Source organism: Sycon ciliatum, chromosome 7 (genome assembly GCF_964019385.1).
Source record: "Sycon ciliatum chromosome 7, ocSycCili1.1, whole genome shotgun sequence".
Lineage (NCBI taxonomy): Eukaryota > Metazoa > Porifera > Calcarea > Leucosolenida > Sycettidae > Sycon > Sycon ciliatum.
Window position 1 is genome coordinate 26,249,076 of NC_088649.1, and position 21,971 is coordinate 26,271,046.

At 46.4% G+C, this 21,971-nt stretch overlaps 1 protein-coding gene across 1 annotated transcript in view; it reads left to right on the forward strand.

The window, feature by feature from the left end:
* LOC135821755 (carboxypeptidase N subunit 2-like) overlaps nt 1-21,971 on the forward strand; it is a 178,932-nt gene that overhangs the window by 113,059 nt on the left and 43,902 nt on the right. The window contains exons 4-7 of the mRNA XM_065334753.1: nt 2,101-2,172; nt 3,997-4,068; nt 10,012-10,083; nt 12,702-12,773. Coding sequence (XP_065190825.1) covers nt 2,101-2,172; nt 3,997-4,068; nt 10,012-10,083; nt 12,702-12,773 — 288 coding nt within the window. The remainder of the gene's footprint in view (nt 1-2,100; nt 2,173-3,996; nt 4,069-10,011; nt 10,084-12,701; nt 12,774-21,971) is intronic.

Here is a 21,971-nt window from a genome sequence, read left to right on the forward strand (position 1 = left end):
GATGCATGCGAAGATAATACATTTTTTTGTAATATTTTCTGCCTCCGTCCTACTTTCAAATTATTATTATTATTATTATTATTATTATTATTATTATTATTTAAAGGAACAGTAGGGGAAGTGAACTGCCTGAAAAGAGATAAAATCGCCAGACCCACCAGGACTCGAACCCGGGACCTTGCTTGTCATGAGCAATGCTCTAACCACTGAGCTATGGGACCGGGCTGAACCTAGAAGGCGCTGACAAGGTTTTCACTCCAAAGGCAGCTCACAACACGTGCCACACATACTGATGGCACTTGGGTCTTTCTCCCTCCCCCAGGGGACCAACCACGGTCAGTTTCTGGACCCTACCAGAAGTGAAAGAGAGTGATAAATTTTTGAAAGGATTGGGAGAACTTCAAATTCAAAGGAACAGTAGGAGTGGGAGTTGTTCGTTAAGCCCAGTCATAGTGGTGTCCATCTATCGTACGAGTCTTCATTGCCATTGGGGGTGAAGCGTTTGGTTGCCTAGGAGCAGTTTCGGCGCGCAAATAGCAACGCGTCAACCGACAGGGGGAGGGAGCGGGGAGAGAAGAAGATCGAGACATTACTACGAGACAACGACTACCCACAACACGCTATTCAAGCAGCCAAGCACCATGCAAGCACACCAAGACCATCATCCACCAGACAACGACAACAATCGTACACATCCATCATCAAACTGCCCTTCGTCAATGATCGTTTGGCACGTGATGTTCGTCGTACCTTGAGGTCTTTCAGTAAGGATGTGCGTGTGGTGTTCCAGTCCGGTCGGTCACTAAGGGACATGTTGGTATCGTCATCATTGTCCCGTCCTGAATGCCCGAAGGAAGTGTATAAGAAGAGAAGAGGGAGGGGGCGACCAGTTGAATGTCGTGCATGTGATGCTGGTATGGAGAGTGGTCAATGTTTGTCTCAGGATGTTATCTACTCGATGTTATGTGCACTTTGCGCCGAGGAGTACGTTGGCGAGGCCGAGCGAACTGCAAGGAAGAGATTTGAGGAGCATTGCGGAGAGGCCAAAGTGCAAGCGCTGGAGACGCCATGGGGAGAACACTATGCAGAACACCACCCACAACAAGCAATCACATCTACACCCATCACCAACGCATCAATTCTCGCCAAGCAGTCGTCCCTTGTGAATCGTCGTATACGTGAAGCAATGTTCATTCGTGATAAACGCCCAAGTGTTAACAGGGATCGTGGCTGGAGACTGCTGGACACAGTGTAAAATTATTGTGTTAGATGCTGGTGTTGTAAATTGTGGTAGACTGTGATGTTGCGAATATATTATGATAATAATTTGATATTTGATGTTTATGTGTGCTAGCTGGTTATATGGTTATATAGTGCTTAGCAAATAGTTGTCGTCATCTTTGTCTTCGCACCCATGGACCCAAATACATTGATGCTTTGCATTCTATTCTCCATGTCACTAACACATATTCACACTTACAGACACAGCTCTCCACTTGGCTCCTTCACTTTCTACCAGCACACTTCACCATTGCTGCTGGTAACCACACTTCTCGTGCTTTCCCTTCACATCGCACTAACACATATTCACACTTACAGACACAGCTCTCCACTGGTCTCTTTCGCTCCTTCCCTTTCTACCAACACACTTCACCATTGCTGCTACCCTTCACACATACAAAGATTTCCAGCACTACCGCACCACGCAGCATATATACTCGTTTCAGTTTTTGTTAGCTTTAGTTGAATGGTTTTCTTTTTCACCCTGAAGATGGGCCATGCCCGAAAATTTGGTGCATTCAATTTATATCTAACATTATTTGTTTTTTTGGAAGTGAAGTGAACATTTGCAGCGAAGAGACCGTAGTTGGAGAGTTTGAGGTGAGGTACCCTATAATGTGTGAATGGCTGCAATGGAGTCTGCGAGTGCTTAGAAAAGGTTTTCATTTTGTGCCTTTGTGTCTTTTGTATAAATAATAATAATCCCTAGTCATAACTCGTAACAGGTTGTCTTTCTCCTCTGAGACGCCAAATAGAGTAATACGAAATTCTTCCAGGAAGTGATGTACATCCTATCAAAATTATACTTTGTTCTCCCAGAGATTTGAGAGGTAATCAACTTGTTCACCTACCTGTCGGGCTGTTGAGCGCCACAACCAAATTACAAAAGCTGTAAGTCATGTTGTGCATGTACCGTAAAAAGGCGTTTTTGGCATAGTTCTGTTCTTTTGAGATGTGGCAAATGGGATTTCGGGATTTGGCATTTCGCTAATTGATCTCATGTACCCTCCCCCACCCTTTAGGACCTGAATCTGACGCCGCTTGTGGAAGACTTTTCCAGGTAGAACTCCGTGTTGGAAGCAAAGAGCTGAGATAGCGTCTTTAAAGTATCCCTGGGGCATTCCTTCAAGACAGGAGCGGAAACACCGTCGGGTCCAGTCGCCTTTGAGGAATTCAAGACGAGCTAGAAGCCTGTGGACTGCACTGGGAAAAAAGTGAACTGTCGTTAGTGCATGTGAACCAGTGAATGCTGTTTTCAGTAAGTCCATCATAGTAAATTCAACGTCTTGTACACTGCATTTGTTGGAAGAGAAACGTGGGAAAGCCTCCAAGTTCTGTTAACTTTTGGCCCTCTCGCAACCTTTAAGGTGGCTCTTTCCTAAATTTAAAACTAGTCCTTTGAGCATCCTTCTGCGCAGGTTTGGAGTAGAAATATTATGAAATATTATTATTTTTTGCCGCTCGCGGATTCGAACCTCCCCCGTATAAAATTTTTTCTTCTTCTTTTCCGGTAGTGGTTTTTGAAAAGAATAGCTTCTTTAATCAACTCAAAAGGTTTGTTCTTGTGGCAACAGAAACATGGAACTTGGCAGCCACTTTTTCATCAATCAAAGGAACATCTTTACCAAATTTAAAGGAAATCCATAGAGCAGTTTCAATTTACTTGATGGCAGTGATATGTAAATTTACCCCCAAATTGACAAATTGATAGTACTTGACAAAGTATGCTTCTGGTAGCTGCACGGGGCTATAACTTGGTAGACTCCTCCCATTACTATTTGACCCAAGCCAACCAAAAAGGTGGCTAAGGCATACTTTTTTGGAATTTTCTTTTTTCATGCCAAAGTGATATCTACCTGTCCAACTTCATGGAAATTTTGGGGCCCATCTGAAATGTATATGTGCCATAAATAAGTACGCTGCCGCTGCCGCTGCCGCTGCTCCTTTAAATAACGTCAGATCAATTAGTAAATCCAATGTCAAATCCAATACTACTACTACTGCTACTGCTACTGCTACTGCTACTGCTACTGCTACTGCTACTCCTACTGCTACTGCTACTGCTACCGCTACTGCTACTGGTGCTGCTGCTGCTGCTGCTGCTGCTACTGCTACTGCTACTGCTACTGCTAATGCTACTGCTGCTGCTGCTGCTGCTGCTGCTGCTGCACGACCACCACCACCACCACCACCACCACCACCACCACCACCACCACCACCACCACCACCACCACCACCACCACCACCAGCGTGTTGTCGATGTCGAGAGGGAGTCATTTACTCCGCTCGTATTTTCGACAAACGGCGTATGTGGCACGGAGTGCTCTCGTGCATTGAAGAACATTGTTCAGCTGGTGGGTAACAATCATAGTGACCTCCAGTACGCTGTTGTGATGGCACAGCTACGCTGCAAAATTGCATTTGTTTTACTGAGGTGGTCAATCACCTGCCTCCGTGGTTGCAGAGCGTCTTACTAGCGGAAGAGAATAGGACCATCTTTTCTCGACCGATGTCGCCTTCTGTCCATGTAACCGCCTTCGGTATTCATATGTTGGCCTATTTGACATTGGCATGCTCTGCGGATTTGTAGGCATGCTAGACAATTTAAATATTATCCTGCAAAGCAGGTGCGTGACTACTACGCAAAATAGAGTAATACGAAATTCTTCCAGAAAGTGATATACGTCCTATCAAAATTCTACTTTTTTCTCCCAGAGATTTGGATGATAATCCACTTGTTAACCTACCAGCCGGACTGTTTAATGCGACAACCAAATTGGAATACCTGTAAGTCATGGTGTGCATGTATCGTAAAAAGTCATTTTTGGTGTAGTTCTGTTCTTTTGAGATGTAGCAAATGGGATTTCGGGATCAGGCATCTCGTTGAATGATCTCATGTACCGTCCCCCACCCTTTATGACCTGAATCTGACGCTGGTCGTGAAAGACCTTTCCAGGTGGAACTCCGTGTTGGAAGCAAAGAGCTGAGATAGCGTCTTTACAAGTTCCCTGGCGCATTCCTTCAAGACAGGAGCGGAAACACCGTCGGGTCCAGTCTCCTTTGAGGAATTCAAGACGAGCTAGAAGCCTGTGGACTGCACTGGGACAAAAGTGAACTGTCGTTAGTGCATGTGAGCCAGTGAATGCTGTGTTCAGTAAGTCCATCGTAGTAAATTCGAGGCCTTGTACACTGCACTTGTTGTAAGAGAAACGTGAGAAAGCCTCCGAGTTCTCATAACTTGTGGCCCTTTCGCAACCTTTAAGGTGGCTCATTCCTAAATTTAAAACTAGTCCTTTGAGCATTCTTCTGCGCAGATTTGGGGTAGAGATATTATGAAATTATATTATTTTTTTGCCGCTCGCGGATTCGAACCTCCCCCGTAACTATAACCTGTAATTTACTCAATTTGCGTGCGGAACTGTTTCCTCCATTGTGGACTCGTACGCGTAGCACAGAGGCTGTATTTACAAGTGCAACAACTAGGCACAAAACGGACAGAGTACTGAGACATTCGACGTCCTGTCATCGAGCTTCAACACATCTCCGTAGCGTTCCAACTCGAAAGGTTCAAGGTTAAGGAGAGACCAAAGAGGGGAAGATAAGTGCGACGAAAATGAGCACACGCTACAGTCCTAACGGAACAAAGAGTGTCGTTTGTTACTGGACGATGACGAGACCAGTAGGATATTTGACAAAGCGGTCTAAATACAATTCGAAGCTGCAAAGCAGCACACCACTCAACTTGGGTGGCTGAGAAATATCAAAGATTAATACAGAAGGGGGATGCTTTGCGAAAACGAATTAGTGTCTATTTACAGTGGTGCAGAGTTACTCTTAACTCGTTTCCATATGTCCTTCGTCCTTTCTACATGTGAGCCCCGGCCAGCGAAAACCAGCACTTGTGTACTTGATATCAATCATCAAAATGTGACGTCAAAGTTTGGGACGCGCAGTGAGCTGGCTTTTGAAGATTCTTTTTCGATCGAGTGGGTGTCTTTGTTGTCAAAGGAGTTTCAAGTGTCTTCAAATGACTCTGGTCAATTGATTTTAGCGCTAGGTGAGAGCTCGTCACACGGAGGTTGAGTTTAGACACAGCGATGGCGACAGGTGTCGCGACAAAGACTTAGGTCCAGAGTTGTCAGCGTGAGACTCCCTGTACGAAGCGGCGCTGAAAGCTAGTTCGCGATCGGAATTATTTCTTTGGTGGCCATCTCGCTGAGTTTGTCCAGCAGTGGCGAGTCTAATATGCATAGCAAAGAAGAGCCCTCATAAAATCGACACTGAATACTGGTGGCGACGATAGTCAGTGCTGGAGTAATAGCGACTGCGAGGAGAAGCTGAATGTCGACCCGCTGAGCGATCCGTATTTCTACATCGACAACAATGATGTTGCAGACGCTGATGGAGGGCTTCTCATGGCGCAAAACAGAGACTGCAAGCGTAGTATTATCAGTACTCTACCTTGCCAGACGACGCCAAGCTGGCTGCTGCCTGTGCTGAGAAAGGGGATCCCTAAAAACTCAAACCAGCTGAACGCTTTGGGGCAACATCTTCACGTGCTACAAAACGCGAGTATTCGCTCATATCATTGAAATACAATTATGCTGAAATCATGGTCTGAGTGAAAGTGTGCAAGGGAGTGAATGTCAGTGGTATTGGTCAGTACATCTATCAGTATGGCAAGCTTTGGGACAACACTCAAACTGCCAGCACAGAGGTCCCTGAACACAATTTGGAAGGCCAGCCACCAATCATCGTTTTGCACCCTGGTGTTGTAAGGAAGGTACAGTAAGATCGGGCGCCGAAGAACGCAGGGGCTCGAGCGCAGCCTAGGAAAGTTCTTAAATTTTTGATTCTAGCCAGACCGTTCTTATTCACACGCGCGCGGCGAGTCGAGTGACGTTATGACGTTTGTCATGTACATGTAGTGCAATGTAGTACTTCTAAACTAGTGGGTGTCGTAAATGGGAATGACTGTACATGTAGCAGTTACTGTTTACACGTGTACATGACATGTACTCACCTCCCATACATGTACAATGTACTGTAGATCTACGTGTAAATTGGCAACTTCGTGTAAGTACATAATTATAGTCGTAACTCAGTTAAATACTGCACTCATGTGGAAATTCCAAATTTTAAAAGTGTTCTTAAATCTGATAATTCTAGCCTGGACTGTTCTTAAATTTTGCCGGTTTTCCAGCCTGGGTGTTCTTCGGCGAGGTGTTTTTCGGCGCCCGATCTTACTGTAGTGATGTATACGGAATATCGTCACACTTCTGAACTACTCATGCCTGCACTACCAAGAGGGCAAGCCTGACTTGCATTCTATTTACTTACATGTACCTGTTCCGCATCACAATCAGAAACTGTAGGATCAACTTGCATGGAGTCACTAGGCATGGATGCTGCGCCAACTGCACCGAATCTTGACCTGTGTGACTTCAAACTCTATTTTCCATGCTTTCGCTTATCAGATTGTCACCAAACTTGATAACTTGAATGATTAATAGTGTAGAAACAATTTCGAGGGAAAAAATAATTTTTGAAAAAATTACACATGTTCAGGTTTCTGCTGGCTGGGGCTCATGTATTATTGGCGCAATACCCGAGTTTCAAATTGCACACCTGATGAGCTGCCATGAACCCTACGGCGAAACGTACGTCGTGTGAAACAACTTGTTCTGTAGTCAACTAGTGCATCACAATGTCATGCATTAGGAGTACTGTAGAAGTTTGGCGTTCGCCTTGTACAATTTGTTTTCGCAAAGCTTCCCCTCTACGCTGTTTGTTGATTTCCACGGGCATCAGACTGGGTGGATTATCGAAGTCTCGCTCTCTTGTGTACACAGCCCTGGGCCAGAAGAGCTTGTTGATGAGAAACATTTTGTCTGCTGCACTGGCAAAAATACCCACAGTGGAGGATTAACAAAAATATTTATTTATGTCAAACACTTGGACGTTGTGGTCAGCCTCACCTGCTCTTGCTGCGATGAACTCCTTCAGCTGGTCTGCATTAATTGCATGCATCAAGCAACAAACAGGACTTTCTTCTTCGCAGTGGGTTTGGTGGAGGTGATGAGTCGCCATGTGGCTCTAGCGATCTGGGCTGAGCAGCAGGCACGTTCACGATTTGATCGGCTATAAGAAAACCCCAGTAAGCATGCAAAATATCAAGGCAATGGATATACGAGCAGAATGAGAGCGACATTTACTCGAATATGCATTTCTCTATGTTGCATTGTTCAGGTAAACAATACTATCGAGTAGGTCGAGGCTGGTGTTACAGTGGAGACAAAAGCGGGGATTGGCGCTCAACCCACACTAGGCCCTGACGAACTTCAGCACATCCAGCAGTTTGTTGAAAACAACCGCTATTCCAGCAAGCATAAACCAGCGGCCGATTTGGCTAATGTTGGTCCAGCAGGCGAATCAGTAGGTGCTAGGCAGGTGAGACGGCGCCTATCAGAAGCCCATCGCTTTGGGCGTCCGCATAGGAAAGTCGTCCTCTAAGAGGCACACCAGCCCCACCGTCTTGCGTTGGCTGTCGTCCACCAAGGCCACGCCTTCGACAGGACAGTATCCGCCGACGAAGCATGTTTTGCTGCCGGCCCCGACGGTCGGATCATGTTCTAGTTTCCTCGCGATTCTGTGCCTGCTGCTGAGCAGTCACAGCATCCGGCGAGGGTGCAGGTCCTCGCCACTGTGTCTGTGTCACCTAACGCGCAGCAGCACATCCTCGACAACGGCATGCCGATCATTGCGTTTCAACCTGCTCGTTCACCAGACCTAAACCCGATCGAGAACATTTAGAGCTTGCTGAAACGACGACTGGTAGCACACAACTGCCAAACTGCGAATGAGCTGCGAAATGCCGTGGATCTGGATTGGGGAGCGCTGCAGCCTGCCGATGTGGCGAGTTTCGCAACATCCATGCCAAACCGTCTGCAGGAAGTCATCACAAATAATGGTGGTCACACCAGATACTAGCCTAGCTTCCCAGCTACTGCAAATAAAACAATCATAACACAACTGTGTCTTGCCCTCTCTCTTTTTCTTCTGCTGGGTGTACTGTGTGTTTTCTTGCAATGGTTCAAAGTTCACTAGTACCGGGTACGGGTATAGTCACTTCTAGCAATATGCATTGACACGTGCCAAAATTCACGCCAAATCCGTAGTTCGCGTTCACAATCCAAAAATGGACCAGCGGCGCTGTGCTGCAGCGCAGAAATGAATGTGTGCACGGTGTACGTACTCTCGTCTTGTGGCCAGCGCCCATGGGTCGCTTTAACACCGACCAGATTTTTCATGTCCAGGAAAGCAGCACGCTTAAGAGTATTAAACCTTTAAGGACTACCCAAAACCGCCTGGATTCCTACCATTTTCAGGCGCAAAATCGGTATTTTCAAAAATTGCTAAAGTTTTCAGTTTTCTAGTATGCTCGACAAAGTAACAAGTTCGTTTCAAATTCCTAATAATTTCTCGATCGGCGCATTCTCTGAGTATACTCAAATGTGGCCGGTTCTCCAAGGGACCGACGTGGATCTAATGCGACATGTCTCACCTTGATGAAGAATCAGATCGTACTCGTCTGAGCAACATATGAGCGACTTCAAGCACCTAAAAATATATCGAAGTAGCGGTGAGGCATCCTGCAGCTTCATAACTCAAAGAGAACTGGCGAGCACTCATGCTCATTCCCTGGGCACTGCAAATTCACAACTCATTTCATTTCACAGAATCATTTTCAACGTTTCAGCAAATTGCCATCATCAGGATGCAATATGAAGTCGAAGTCTGGCAAGGAGCAGTCATATACAATAATTTGGTGTTCTTAGGTGTTGATAATATTTCTATGACCAAAATATTCAGCCTCATCTTCTCTCAGGCTAGGAGAGATTTCAGCGCTTCGTTGACGGTGAAACGTTTATGGTAGCTCACGGTGAGTAGCTACGCCAACCCAATGACCCAGGGGAAAGCGAAGGGAGGAAGGCCGTTGCGCTGAAAGCAAGTTCATTTACCTTTCACACTCGCGCATGCTGCGCATGCAGCGGAGGTTGCGCTCTCGATAGATCGATTTTTGATCGCCAATGTGTGGTATGTGGGTCGATTTAGACAGGGTTTTCTTCTACAGGAGCTCTAGGATGTTGACTCTCCTATCGACATAGTGAATTTGCTCCAAAGAAATCACGGATCACACACATAACCACAGAAAAACGCACAGTTTCAAGTTCGATCCGAACGTGACAGCCGGAAATCAGCTGATTCACTTGAAGTGCAATTTTCTCAAAATCACGTGCAGCGGGATAACGTCCGTTTTCGCTTGCGCTGGCTCAAATCATTTCACCTAAATACGAATCGTTATCAAAGTCTATGTTCCTTTTTAGAACTTCTGTACTTTAGAACTGTCTACCACCAAAGATAACCCCTACAGACTCCCTGCAGGAATTTAAGAAGAAATTACGTCATGAGCATGCCCATAAAACCACTGGCATTCCCACACCTCACAGTAATTGCACGTCACACTTTCCTTTGAAGTTTTATTGTCTCATTCCATGTGCCTGGCTAATTTATTCTCCCCCCCCCCCCCCCCCCCCGGTTATGCTACCTATTCAATATCGCACCAGTGGAGAACCCCTCAAATGGCTACCTGCCTCTGGGTCATCCCTCAAATATATATAATAATAATAATAATAAAAATCTTATCCAAGTTCTACTTTGTTCTCCCAGATATTTGAGCCGTACTCAATTGGATTACCTACCTGCATGGCTGTTCGACGCCACACCCAGAATAAAGGTCATGTAAGTCGTGGTGTGCATGTTTTGGAAAAAAAAACATTTTTTCCGTAGTTCTGTCTTTTGAGATGTGTCCAATGGGATTTTGGGATTTGTCCTCTCGTTGATTGATCTGATATACCCTCCTCAACCCTTTACGACTCGAATCTGACCCCGTTCGTGGAAGACTTTTCCAGGTGGAATTCCGTGGCTGGATTCTTTGTTGGAAGGAAAGAGCTGAGATAGTGTCTTTACAAGTTCCCTGGCGCATTCCTTTAAGACAGGAGCGGAAATGCCGTCGGGTCCAGTCGCCTTTGAGTCATCAAGACGAGGTAGAAGCTGGTGGACTGCATTGGGACGAAAGTGAACTGTCTTTAGTGAAGGTGCGCAAGTGAACGCTGTGTCCAGTAAGTCCATCGTAGTAAGATTGAGGCATTGTACACTGCATTTGTTGGAAGAGAAACGTGGGAAAGCCTCCGATTTCTCATAACTTGTGGCCCTCTCGCAACCTTTATTAACATCTGTCAACGCGTAAATAAGAGATCGCACTGAAGCAATATCAGGTGTCGGGGGGCGGGGGGCAGAACAAGAGCAGAAGTAAAGCGATCTCGCAGAAGAAGACTAGCAAGTCCATGCAGGCAGCGGTAAACACATAGCTGGGTTTTTAAGTTGAGGTGTTTCCAAAGGGTGTACAAGTTAGTATGACTGAATAGAAGAATGGTGGGGTAATTCTATCCAACGAAAATATGCTTTCCTACCCTCTTGGTACATGTCGGAACCTGAGCCTTTCAAGTTGGAAGTGTGTTGGCTTGTGCCTTGGAGAAGTGTTCGAGCTAGTTTTAGGTTGCTGAATGTCTCAGTACTCCTTGTGAGTTTTGTGCCATTGTGTCGCTCTCGCTGCCTTCATGTGATCTGGTTACGTTGGTGGACTCTTTATCATAACTCTTAACATGTTGTCCTCTTCTCTTTTACCATAAATAATAAATTGACTCACTATCCGAGTCCTCGAAGTAAACATATTTAAAATCATAACTTATTGTTTTACACTCGGATACTGAGCCAGTAATAAATGTAAAAAAGAGAAGAAACACATGAGAACGAGTTATGCAGCAACTTTCCACGACTGTAACAAAATTGTAAACGGTCAGAAAATGCGATAATAGGGCACAAAACTAACAGGCTACTGAGACATTCAGCGACCCGAAAACCTAGCTCTAACACATCTCCAGTGCGCAAACCAACAGCCTTCAAACTTTGAAGGTTCATGGTTATAAAGGACCGAAGAGGGGAAGGTGAGCGCAGCGAAAATGTGCACAAGCTAAGTCCCGCGGCAAGAAAGTATGCTGACTGTTACAGGACGATGACGAGACCAGATGACCACACCCAACTTGGGTGTGTCAGCAATATCAGAGATAAAGGAAGGGTGAAAACGAATTGTACAAAACCGGACGCCAATATCTAACGATATTGCTGATATATTGCTGATATTGCTGACCCACCCAATTTGGGTGGTATGTTGCTTTGCTGCTTCGAATTGTAGTCCAACCGCATTATCATGACCTAATAACTGGTCTCATCATCGTCCTGTAACAGTCGGCATTCTTTGTTGCCGCTGGGCTTAACTTGTGCACATTTTCGCTGTGCTTACCTTCCCTCTTCGGTCCTATGTGCCCATGAACCTTCCAAGTCGGAAGGCTGTCGGTTTGCGCACTGGAGATGTGTTGAAACTACGCCTCTTTTCACTGAATGTCTCAGTAGCCTGTCAGTATTGTGCCCTATTGTCGCACTTTCTGACCTTTTACCATCCATTTACAATCGTGGAAAGTTGCTGCATAACTCGTTCTCATGCGTTTAATTCTCTTTTTTACATTTATTATTTTACTGCTATACAAAATTCACTAATTTGAGGGAAAGACACAACCGGGGACAGTGAAAAATTGACTGTCACCACCCGGACTCAAACCAGGGATCCTTGCTTTTAGCCAGCGATGCTTTAACCAATGAGCTATGGTGGAGTCGTCATCCCGGCAGAGACCGTTCAATATTTTCTTTAGACTTCGTGCCTTACACTTTGTGTGAATCTACACCTGTGGTTGGGACGCAGACCTCACTGTTACCCACACGCTTCACGTACAATGAAAATAAATATTAGAGAGGTTCCGCATAACGTAATTACGTTAGTAAAAAACGTAGTCGATCTACGGAAAGTCTTACGTAAACTGCATGCGCATCTGTGTTCCGCCATACGGAGTTTTCAAATCACGTAGCTGCCCTTGGCAACTCCGAACGCGGCAGTGTACGACCAGATCGACCTGGGGAGAGAGTCATAAATTTGTACCTCAATCCACTTACCGACCAGCTGCGTTATCAGAGCCCTATCTACGTACTCTACGTAGACAACTTTCCGTAAGTAGAGTGCAAACTCGCGAATTCACGGGTTTTCCCCGCCCACTAACGTAAAGTTGCTCAACTTTACGTAGTGCGGAACCTCTCTATTATCCAAGTCATGGCGTGCATGTATCGGAAAAGAGATTTTTTGCGTAGTTGTGTTATTTTGAGATGTGGCCAATGTATATAGCACAGTATAAAGAGTATTTTCCAGGAAGTTATATTCATCCTATCAAATATCTACTTTGTTCTCCCAGATATTTCTGGGGTAATAAATTTGATCACCTACATGCCGGGCTGTTCAACGCGACAACCGAATTAGAATCCCTGTAAGTCATGTTGTGCATGTATCGTAAAAAGGCGGTTTTTTGGGCGTAACGATAGTTCTGTTCTTTTAGGAAGTGGCGAATGGGATTTCGTTCTGTGGCATCTAGGCATATGCAGATAATGCCGGCAGAAAAATAGGCAGAAATCGGTACCATTTCTGGTAAGTTTCATTTGTGTTTGGTATGTGGATAAAGAAATGGAGCAGAATTTGAGGAATTGCCCGCCATAAGGTTTGTGTGGGTCTGCCAATTTCACTGCTTTTCGAGCAGAATCTGTCACCTTTTCCAGCATTATCCGCCAATGCCTGGTGGCATCTTGTAGGTTGATCTGAGGTACCCTTCCCAACCCTTTATGACCGGTATCTGATGCCGATCACGGGGTGGTCGCAACGACCGTAAGCGCAAAAGTGGTTCTTCATCCACCCTGTACCGAAACCCGTGCAGAACCAAGAGCAGCCTTGTATAAGATGCAGTTGTATGTAGGCAGCTACGAATGACCATCCGTCTGCTAAGGAAGAACATGGCCACTCGAGGTAGCCACGAGCGGCTTCTTTGCAAAAGGCATGTTGTGGGTGGCCAAAGTTGTTGCTTGCCACAAATCTGGTTTCTCAGCTGAATAAGCCGGTTGTGATTACCAACACCATGGCAGATCTTTGAACATATAACCCTTTGCTGTACCCACCAGATTATTTGTATATTAGATTTTTATTTCTTTTACTCTTCATTCCTTAACCGCAATCAATAAGAGAAGCTGAATCGACATTTTTTTGTCTACTTTATGTTTGCAATGTAAAACGGTGGAGACAATGTGCAATAGAAGTGTTGGGTTCATGGATTCTTGTCTATCCTTCTTTCTTCTTTCTTCTCTTTTTCTATATTCCTTTCTTTCTTTTTTCTTGCCGTGGTTGGCTATCAACCCTCTCTCGCATGTTGTGTGCCAATTGGTCATGAACCACGAGTTGAGTAAAATAAATAAATAAAATAAATAAATGCATAATTCATTTGGCTTGGCTAGCCGATTGCGCGTCCATGTTTGCCATAGCTACCCAGGCCCTATATATTGCGTTGCCTCTCTTCAAATCTCTCTCTCAGCTCTCTTCGCTAAATAATCGCTCTCTTGAGTCGAGCTCTTCAATAAGCACCATGTAGTCGTTTCGTTCGTCTTGGTCTCTTGTCCCGTTTCTAATAAAGGTCGTTACCAACCTCTCCCTCTCTCTCTCTCTCACTCTCATTTTTTTATTATACCTTGTTTAGTTCTCTTATTTAGTTCTCTTGCTCCCCAACCATCCCCACTCTCTCCCTAACTTTTCTCTCTTTCTCTCTCTTTCTGTAATAGTTTTACCTTGACACTTCTTGCTTGTCTTATGGTTACACCTTGTGTTCCTACTATTCTCACTCCTGCGGTTCTCGCCTTTCTTTTGCTTTATAACCTCTGGTTTGAACATCATTCGGGGAATTCTCCAATCAATCAAGTCTATACTGTTACACTGGTAGCTTGAGGATGGTTGAGATCATCGTTTGCCCTTTGAAGTGCCTTGTGCTCCTGGCCGCTAGTGCTCTGCTATACGCCGCTTTCCGTGAGATCCGCCGGGCTCGGGACAACGTGGTTGCTACAGTTGGACGACATCAATTACCTGCTACATCAAGCTCAAGTCCTCCGGATCTAACCACCACGTCGATCGCGTTCTCTCTCCCAGACAAGCCCGAGCGTCAAACGCGTTACCAGAGAACCGAATGTTTTCCATGGCAACCCTTCCAAGTTCAAAGAGTAGGTATTTACGGTCGAGTTAGCCTTGAAGTGCTCACCTCAAGGTGACCCGGAGAGCCAAGTTAACTTTGCGGCTAGCTACCTCGCTGGGAATGCGCGTCTTTGGCTAATTTCTTCCATGGAAGCAGGTGAGCAATTTTCGGATTGGCATTCTTTGAAAAGCGCCCTAGCGCGAATGTATGGCCCGCACTATGACGGGGAAAGAGTGCGGTTGGATATGTTCTCTATCCAACAGCGTGGGTCAATTGAATCGTACGTAACGGAGTTTTCTCGGCTAAGTTTACAGGTGCCGGAACTTGACGAACTCTCCAGAGCCTTGCTATTTGTCAACGGCCTGCTCGCTCCTGCGTGTAGAAGTCAAAATCAACGGTCGTCGTGCGCTTATGTTAATAGATTCGGGCTCGACCCATGATTTCATTGCCGAACAGTTTGCCAGGAGAGTTAACCTGCCAACCGAAATTGGCTCGGAAAACCTGAATGTCACGCTGGCTGATGGAGCATCAAGCTCGTTTCCCATGGAGACGACCAATGAATTGAAGGTTATCGTAGGCGACTTCAGCGATAACCAAACCTTCACGGTGTTCCCCCTTCATCGCTATGACGCTATATTGGGGAAACCTTGGTTAACGTGTAACAATCCAGACATAAACTTCCGGACGAATGAAATCAGGTTGAACTCGAATGGTTTGCCTTGGGCGTCGCCCAGTCAAAGGGAACCGACCGCTCCTGTGGAGGCGATGTTCATATCTGGTCGTCAGGCTAGGCTTGCTCTTAGGAGTGGAGACGAAGGTGTTCTGGCGTGGGTCAGCGTAGAAGACGGCATTGGCAAGGAACCTCCCGACAAATCCACTCAGAACGAGCACCCAGATCTCAAGGCCATGTTCCGTGACTATGGCGATCTTTTCCCGGATGATCTGCCAGCTAGACTCCCATCAGAGAGGTCTGTAGACCACGAAATCCGCCTGGAGGAAGGCTCATCACCCCCATCGTGACCTGCCTATCGCCTGCCCAGGCCAGAAATGGAGGAATTGAAGAAACAGCTCACAGAACTCTTGAAAAAGGGTTTCGTAGAACCAAGTAAGTCCCCCTTTGGTGCACCGGTGTTTTTTGTCAAGAAAGCTGATGGTTCGTTACGCATGGTCTGCGATTGGAGGGAGCTAAACAAGATAACTGTTAAGAACAAGGCGTGCTTGCCCAATGTGGATGATTTATTCGATACCGTACAGGGCGCTAGGTACTTCACGAAACTAGACCTCCGATCAGGGTATAATCAGATTCGCATTCAAGCTGAGGACGCGCCCAAAACCGCGATTAACACTACCTTTGGGCATAACCAATTTAGGGTCATGGGATTTGGTCTCACCAATGCACCGGCAACATTTCAATCCATTATGAATATGATTCTTCAACCATATCTGAGGGAGTTCGTAGTCGTGTTCCTAGATGACATACTCATCTTCAGCAGAACGTGGTCGGAGCATATGCAGCATGTCCGGTCGGTATTGAGCGTGCTCCGGGACAACCGGTTATTTTGCAAACGGTCAAAATGTAAATTTGGTGTGGAGAGTGTGCGGTTCCTCGGACATTGCATCGATGGACTGCACATCACCCCTGACCCAGACAAGATTGCCGCAGTAAAGGTCTGGCCCGCTCCGACTTCCGTCACAGAGGTGAGGCAATTTCTTGGATTTACGAATTATTTTAGGCGATTCATAGATCAATACTCATCGCTCTCTATGAACTTAGAGGAGATAACGGGAAAACATGCACGATTCGAGTGGAACAGCTCTCAGCAGCATGCCTTTGAATCGCTAAAGCATGCCTTGTTGAATGCGCCCCTATTGCGGCTGGCTGATGTGAACCGACCATTCAGTGTGGTAACAGATGCAAGCGATTTTGCCTTGGGATGTGTTCTTCTCCAAGAACTAGAGGAAGATGCCTGGCATCCAGTGGCTTATGCTAGCCGAAAATTGTCTGCTGCTGAACAGAATTATACAGCTACAGAAAGAGAAACATTGGCCGTAGTGTTTGCGCTAAAGACCTGGCGCATCTACCTCTATCAACACTTTGAGGTCATTACAGACAACATGGCGGTAGTTTATCTGAAAACAAAACCAAGCATTACAAAGAAAGAGGCGCGATGGGTTGAATTCCTAGCTGACTTTGACTACACAGTCCGTCACAGACCCGGCAGAGAGAACCCTGCAGATCCCCTTTCGCGTCGCCCAGATCTCCATGAGAGTAACCTCGTGGAGAATGCAGTACCACGTTTGAATGCTATTGAGTATGCTTTAGCAATGAATGATGACGTGTCCAATACAATATCAGATGCCTACCAGAGAGACAAAGAGCTAACTCCCATCATAGAAAGATTGAAGCATTCTCTCCGAGATAATTTGCATGATCGCTATTATTGGGACGAATCCACTGATCGCTTGTACCTCAAGGCATCCCCCAATAACCGGTTGTGCATACCACAGTGCGGTGTCCGGTTAAAGCTCATTCAAGAACACCATGAGTGTGCAACGGCTGGCCACCCGGGTCGTGATCGAACGTACTTCCGCCTAGCACGTTTTTTCTACTGGCCCCGAATTGGTCTCGATATCAAGAGATTTGTCAAAACCTGTGATCTCTGCCAGCGAACGAAGGGAGGTCAGCCACGAACAGGGCTTCTCCAGTCACTTCCAATACCTAATAGTCCTTGGCAGGATATCTCAATGGATTTTATTGTTGGATTGCCCCTTACTTCTTGTGGCTTCGACGCAATTTACACCTTTGTGGACCGACTTACGAAATGCGTACATCTTGTTCCAACAAACTCGAACACTTTAGATTTCATTTGAGCTTTTTAAGAGTTTTCTTCGGGATATTGCTCTGGCAGCTCCTCAAATTTTACTCATAGATTTCTCAGGCATTCGAAACAAACGTTCAATTTCGGACATTTTCGCGCGAAGGGCAGCGCTCAACTGTACATTCAAAACGTGTTTCGTCTGCACGGGCTGAGCTCGACCATTGTTTCCGATCGCGATCCACGATTCACTGCAGCTTTTTTCAAAGAAGTATTCTCTCAGCTAGGAACTAAATTGGCATTCAGCACTGCTAACCACCCTCAAACGGATGGTTTGACAGAGAGAGTTAACCGGCAAGTGGGAGATGTTCTAAGAGCATTTGTGAACTTGAGACAGGCCAATTGGGATTCGCTTCTACAACTCTGCGAGTTTGCAATAAATAGTTCACAACAGTCATCTGTAGCTAATACACCGTTCTATCTGAACTATGGGTTTGACCCTAAGTCCCCGCCCGAATTCATTCTTATGGGAGGGGAAAGGAGTGATTCGGTCGATTGGCTTCATGAGCAGGAAGCCGCACTAAGGATAGCTCGAGATGCAATGCTCGACGCCCAGACAAGGCAAGCTCTATACGCAGACTAGACGAGAACGCCCAGTGATTTGAAGGTTAGTGATAGCGTTCTTGTCTACAGAGACTTTCTACTGACCCCGGAAGCTCGTGGCCAGCCCTCTCGGAAGTTGCAACCCAAGTGGTTTGGTCCGTATCGTATCCAGGCTAAGATTGGAGCGAATGCTTTTCGCTTGGAACTACCCTGTGAACTTCGCTGCCATCCCGTGTTTAATGTCACTGCTCTTAAACGCTACGAAGAGAACACGATTCCTGGAAGACACCAACCCCCGCCTCCGCCCTTCACAGATCTAGATGGACACACACGCTATGTTGTCGAAGCCGTTTTGAATCACCGACACCGCAGTGGTGAGCAACACTTCCTGGTGCATTGGAAGGGTTACCCCAGCAGCGAAGCTACGTGGGAGCCCGCTGGCAACCTATGTGATGAGTCTGGTCGGAATATTTAACCGCTGCAGAACTATCTAGCCTCACCACGACAGCAGCCTTGATCTAACTGGGCTGAGCCATATGCATCTCTTACTGAGATAGTTAATAATACGTTATAGACTGATATAGTTTTGCGTGATCTCCTTGTGAGAGTGATGGAGTTGAGTTGGATTACACTTCAATGTGGTTATGCATGTGCATGAGTGATTATTTAATATTCCCCCCCTCCCCCCCCCCCCCCCCCCCCCCCCTGGGGAATTCTCCAATCAATCAAGTCTATATTGTTACACTTTCTCTCTCTCTTTCTCTCTCTCTCTCTCTCTCTCTCTCCTCTCTCTCCTCTCTCTCCTCTCTCTCCTCTCTCCTCTCTCTCTCTCTCTCTCTCTCTCTCTCTCTTCTCTCTCTCTCTCTCTCTCTCTATCTCTCTCTCTCTCTCTCTCTCTCTCTCTCTCTCTCTCTCTCTCTCTCTCTCTCTCTCTCTCTCTCTCTCTCTCTCTCTCTCTCTCTCTCTCTCTCTCTCTCTCTCTCTCTCTCTCTCTCTCTCTCTCTCCTCTCTGTCTCTGTCTCTGTCTCTGTCTCTGTCTCTGTCTCTGTCTCTGTCTCTGTCTCTGTCTCTGTCTCTGTCTCTGTCTCTGTCTCTGTCTCTGTCTCTCTCTCTGTCTCTGTCTCTGTCTCTGTCTCTGTCTCTGTCTCTCTCTCTCTCTCTCTCTCTCTGTCTCTGTCTCTGTCTCTGTCTCTGTCTCTCTCTCTCTCTCTCTCTCTCTCTCTCTCTCTCTCTCTCTCTCTCTCTCTCTCTCTCTCTCTCTCTCTCTCTCTCTCTCTCTCTCTCTCTCTCTCTTTCTCTCTCTCCGTCTATGTCTCTCTTTCTCTCTCTCCCTGTCTTTCTCTCTCTGCTATTGGCGCGCCTGGTTGTGATGAAGCCGAGACCCAGGGTCGGCAGAGCATCCCAGACCACGCCACCACTCCCCTTATTCATGGCTCACACATGACGGGTTTACGTGGCTCTAGTAAAACAAAACAAAACAAAAACCTTCTTGTTCCCGTTGTCCGTTGCTCTAATTCACGTTCAACAGGAGGATAAAAATAGGAAAAAAATAGTGTAGAGAAAATATTAGGATTTAAACAAGTTTTCGTACAACACTCATCAGGAATCGGCGTTGTACTAAATGACACTGAAACAAAGTTGAACTATTATAGAAAACTTAAGAGAGCATGTCTGAGAATACCAAAGTATGTGTGCAAGTGGATCTCTCCGATTTCGCTCAAAATTTGCAGGTAGGTTCCCTTTGGTGTGTGGATCGATTGTGCAAAGCCCTTGAAAAAGTTTCTGAAGGGAACCTTGAAATTTGCATACCCCTCAAAAATGGCCAAAATATCACATCATTAATGGGTCTAGAAATGAGTCACGCCACATCGTATCCGAACAAGTTATGAACAAAACTCCATCAAGCCAACATTGCCTCACCTTAGAAGAGTTCCTGGAGCAGTACCGCTTAGTCACGCCAGGATCCCAGAAGACGAGGTCTATCACCCCCTGACGCCACAAATGATCGTCTTGAAAATAGCCAATTTACAAGCTCTTCTAGCGCTGAGGACATGTCCCCCAATCTTCATTTTGGGGTTTTCTTGAAATAAACCTTTTTTGAATTTTTCCACTCGACCATGCTGAAATACGGCCAAAGTCATACCTGCGCAGGAAGGCTCGCCCCTCCAGTCGTTCGGCCTGGCTCAGCTTTCGCTGCAGGCTTGACAGAGCACACGCGCTTTTCGCTCTCGGCGGGAGATCCTCTGTCTGTGCTTCGCGCACAGTCGTTCAATCTGGTTCATCTTTACCTGCCAGCTGGATGGATCTCGTGGGTCATTCTGCCTGGCTCAGCTTTGGCTGCAGGCTCTTTATTTTCCTCGGAGGCCAGTGATTGCCGTGATGGTCTGTTGGGTCCTAGCAAGGCACCTGAGGATATGGCAGATGATGACACTCCACCTGCCGAGAGTGAATTTCGGGTGAAAGTTTGTGAGGGAACTAAAGAACTCCTAGAGAGCACTCTGCGGGCTAAATTGGATCGCCGACAACGGCACGCGTTGGTCCGACAGTACTCCAGGCCGGACAGCAACATAATCCACACGGTGTATGGCCTTGGTCAGAAGCTGCCCTGTCTCCATAATCGGCCAGATGCGCATCCATTGCATGCCCAAATGAAACTCCTGGATGTTGCCTCCCTTGGCCGAATTGCTTACATTGACTGAGAAGGTCACTGATTTGGATTTGGCCGGCAAGTTCAGGGATGCTCTCAAAGAAGCTTGCTATTTATTAGGAGATGCCAATGCGCTCCTCATTGGACGCCGGCGAGGTGTGTACCTCAGCAAGACACATCCCGGTTGGCTTGTTTGGCCAATGAGGACTTCGATCAGCCGGGAGATAAGCTGTTTGGCTCAGGCCTTGCTGCCAGGATGGCCGCCCAGGCAGAGGAGGAGAAGGGTATCGATAGTGTTGTGCGAAAATTCCCCGCTCAACGTAGCAGCAAACGCCGGCATGATGGTGAGGCTCCCCAGCAACCGGCTGTTTCCAAGCGGCCGTATGGCCGCTCACCACCTGTTTATCAATCCAGCCAGTTTTTTTCCGAGGTGCGGGAACTCGTACGGTCACCGAGTTCTCGCTCAGCCCACCTCCGGCCACCACCAATAGGGTACCTTTGACGGCCATTCAGCTGGTACCCATCCGTATGTTTAATGCGTGGTATCTACAATACTCGTCCTCCACAACCTCGGTATGCCTCAACGTGGGATGCGTCTATTTTGCTAGATCATTTAGTGTCTTGATCGGACTGCACCTCATTGTCATTGAAGCAGTTGACTCTCAAGCTCACTATGCTTCTCGCACTTGTTGGTGCGTTTCGAGCGAGCGAGATTCGTCACATTAGTGTTGCTCCCATTCAGCGGACCTCAGATGGTGTGGAGCTCCAGCTCCTGGCGTTGTCGAAATTGCAGCGATCTGGGGCTCTTCAGAGTGGCTGCCTTGCACATTATGACATGTGCATCCTGCTCTGCTTATCAGCGGCCAATGTGTTTAACAGTTTCCGCGTACGGCCCTCTGTGCCAGTCAGTATTGTCCACACTATTCTGAGCTGATGAGGGTGAGATTCGTAAGAAGTCAGCTGTGGACTTACATTTGTTATCTCGTCCCGATTGTTTGAGTGTGTATGATGATTCCCACTTCACCGTACTGTGTCGTGTCCGTTACCATATTATCTCCCTTATAAACATGGTTCTTATATTTTTTCAACCCACTTCGCACCCGTGCTTATAGAGGAGACTGTGTTTATATTTTTTTCAACCTTGAACATGTCAAGAAAGTTGCATACCGGTAAAACACTCAAATTGGAATTTAACTCAGATTTCATGATTAGAGAACAGAGAAAAGAAAAAAAGAATGATGCGGAAGTGGAAGTCACGCACGTGGAGCACTTTTATGTGCGCACAGCTGCATTCCAGTATTACCACTGTGGCTATGTTGGAGACGGTGCGTTTGTAATCTCAACAGCCCTCTGACCTGTGCTTATAATAGAGACTGTGCATATAATGGAGACCTG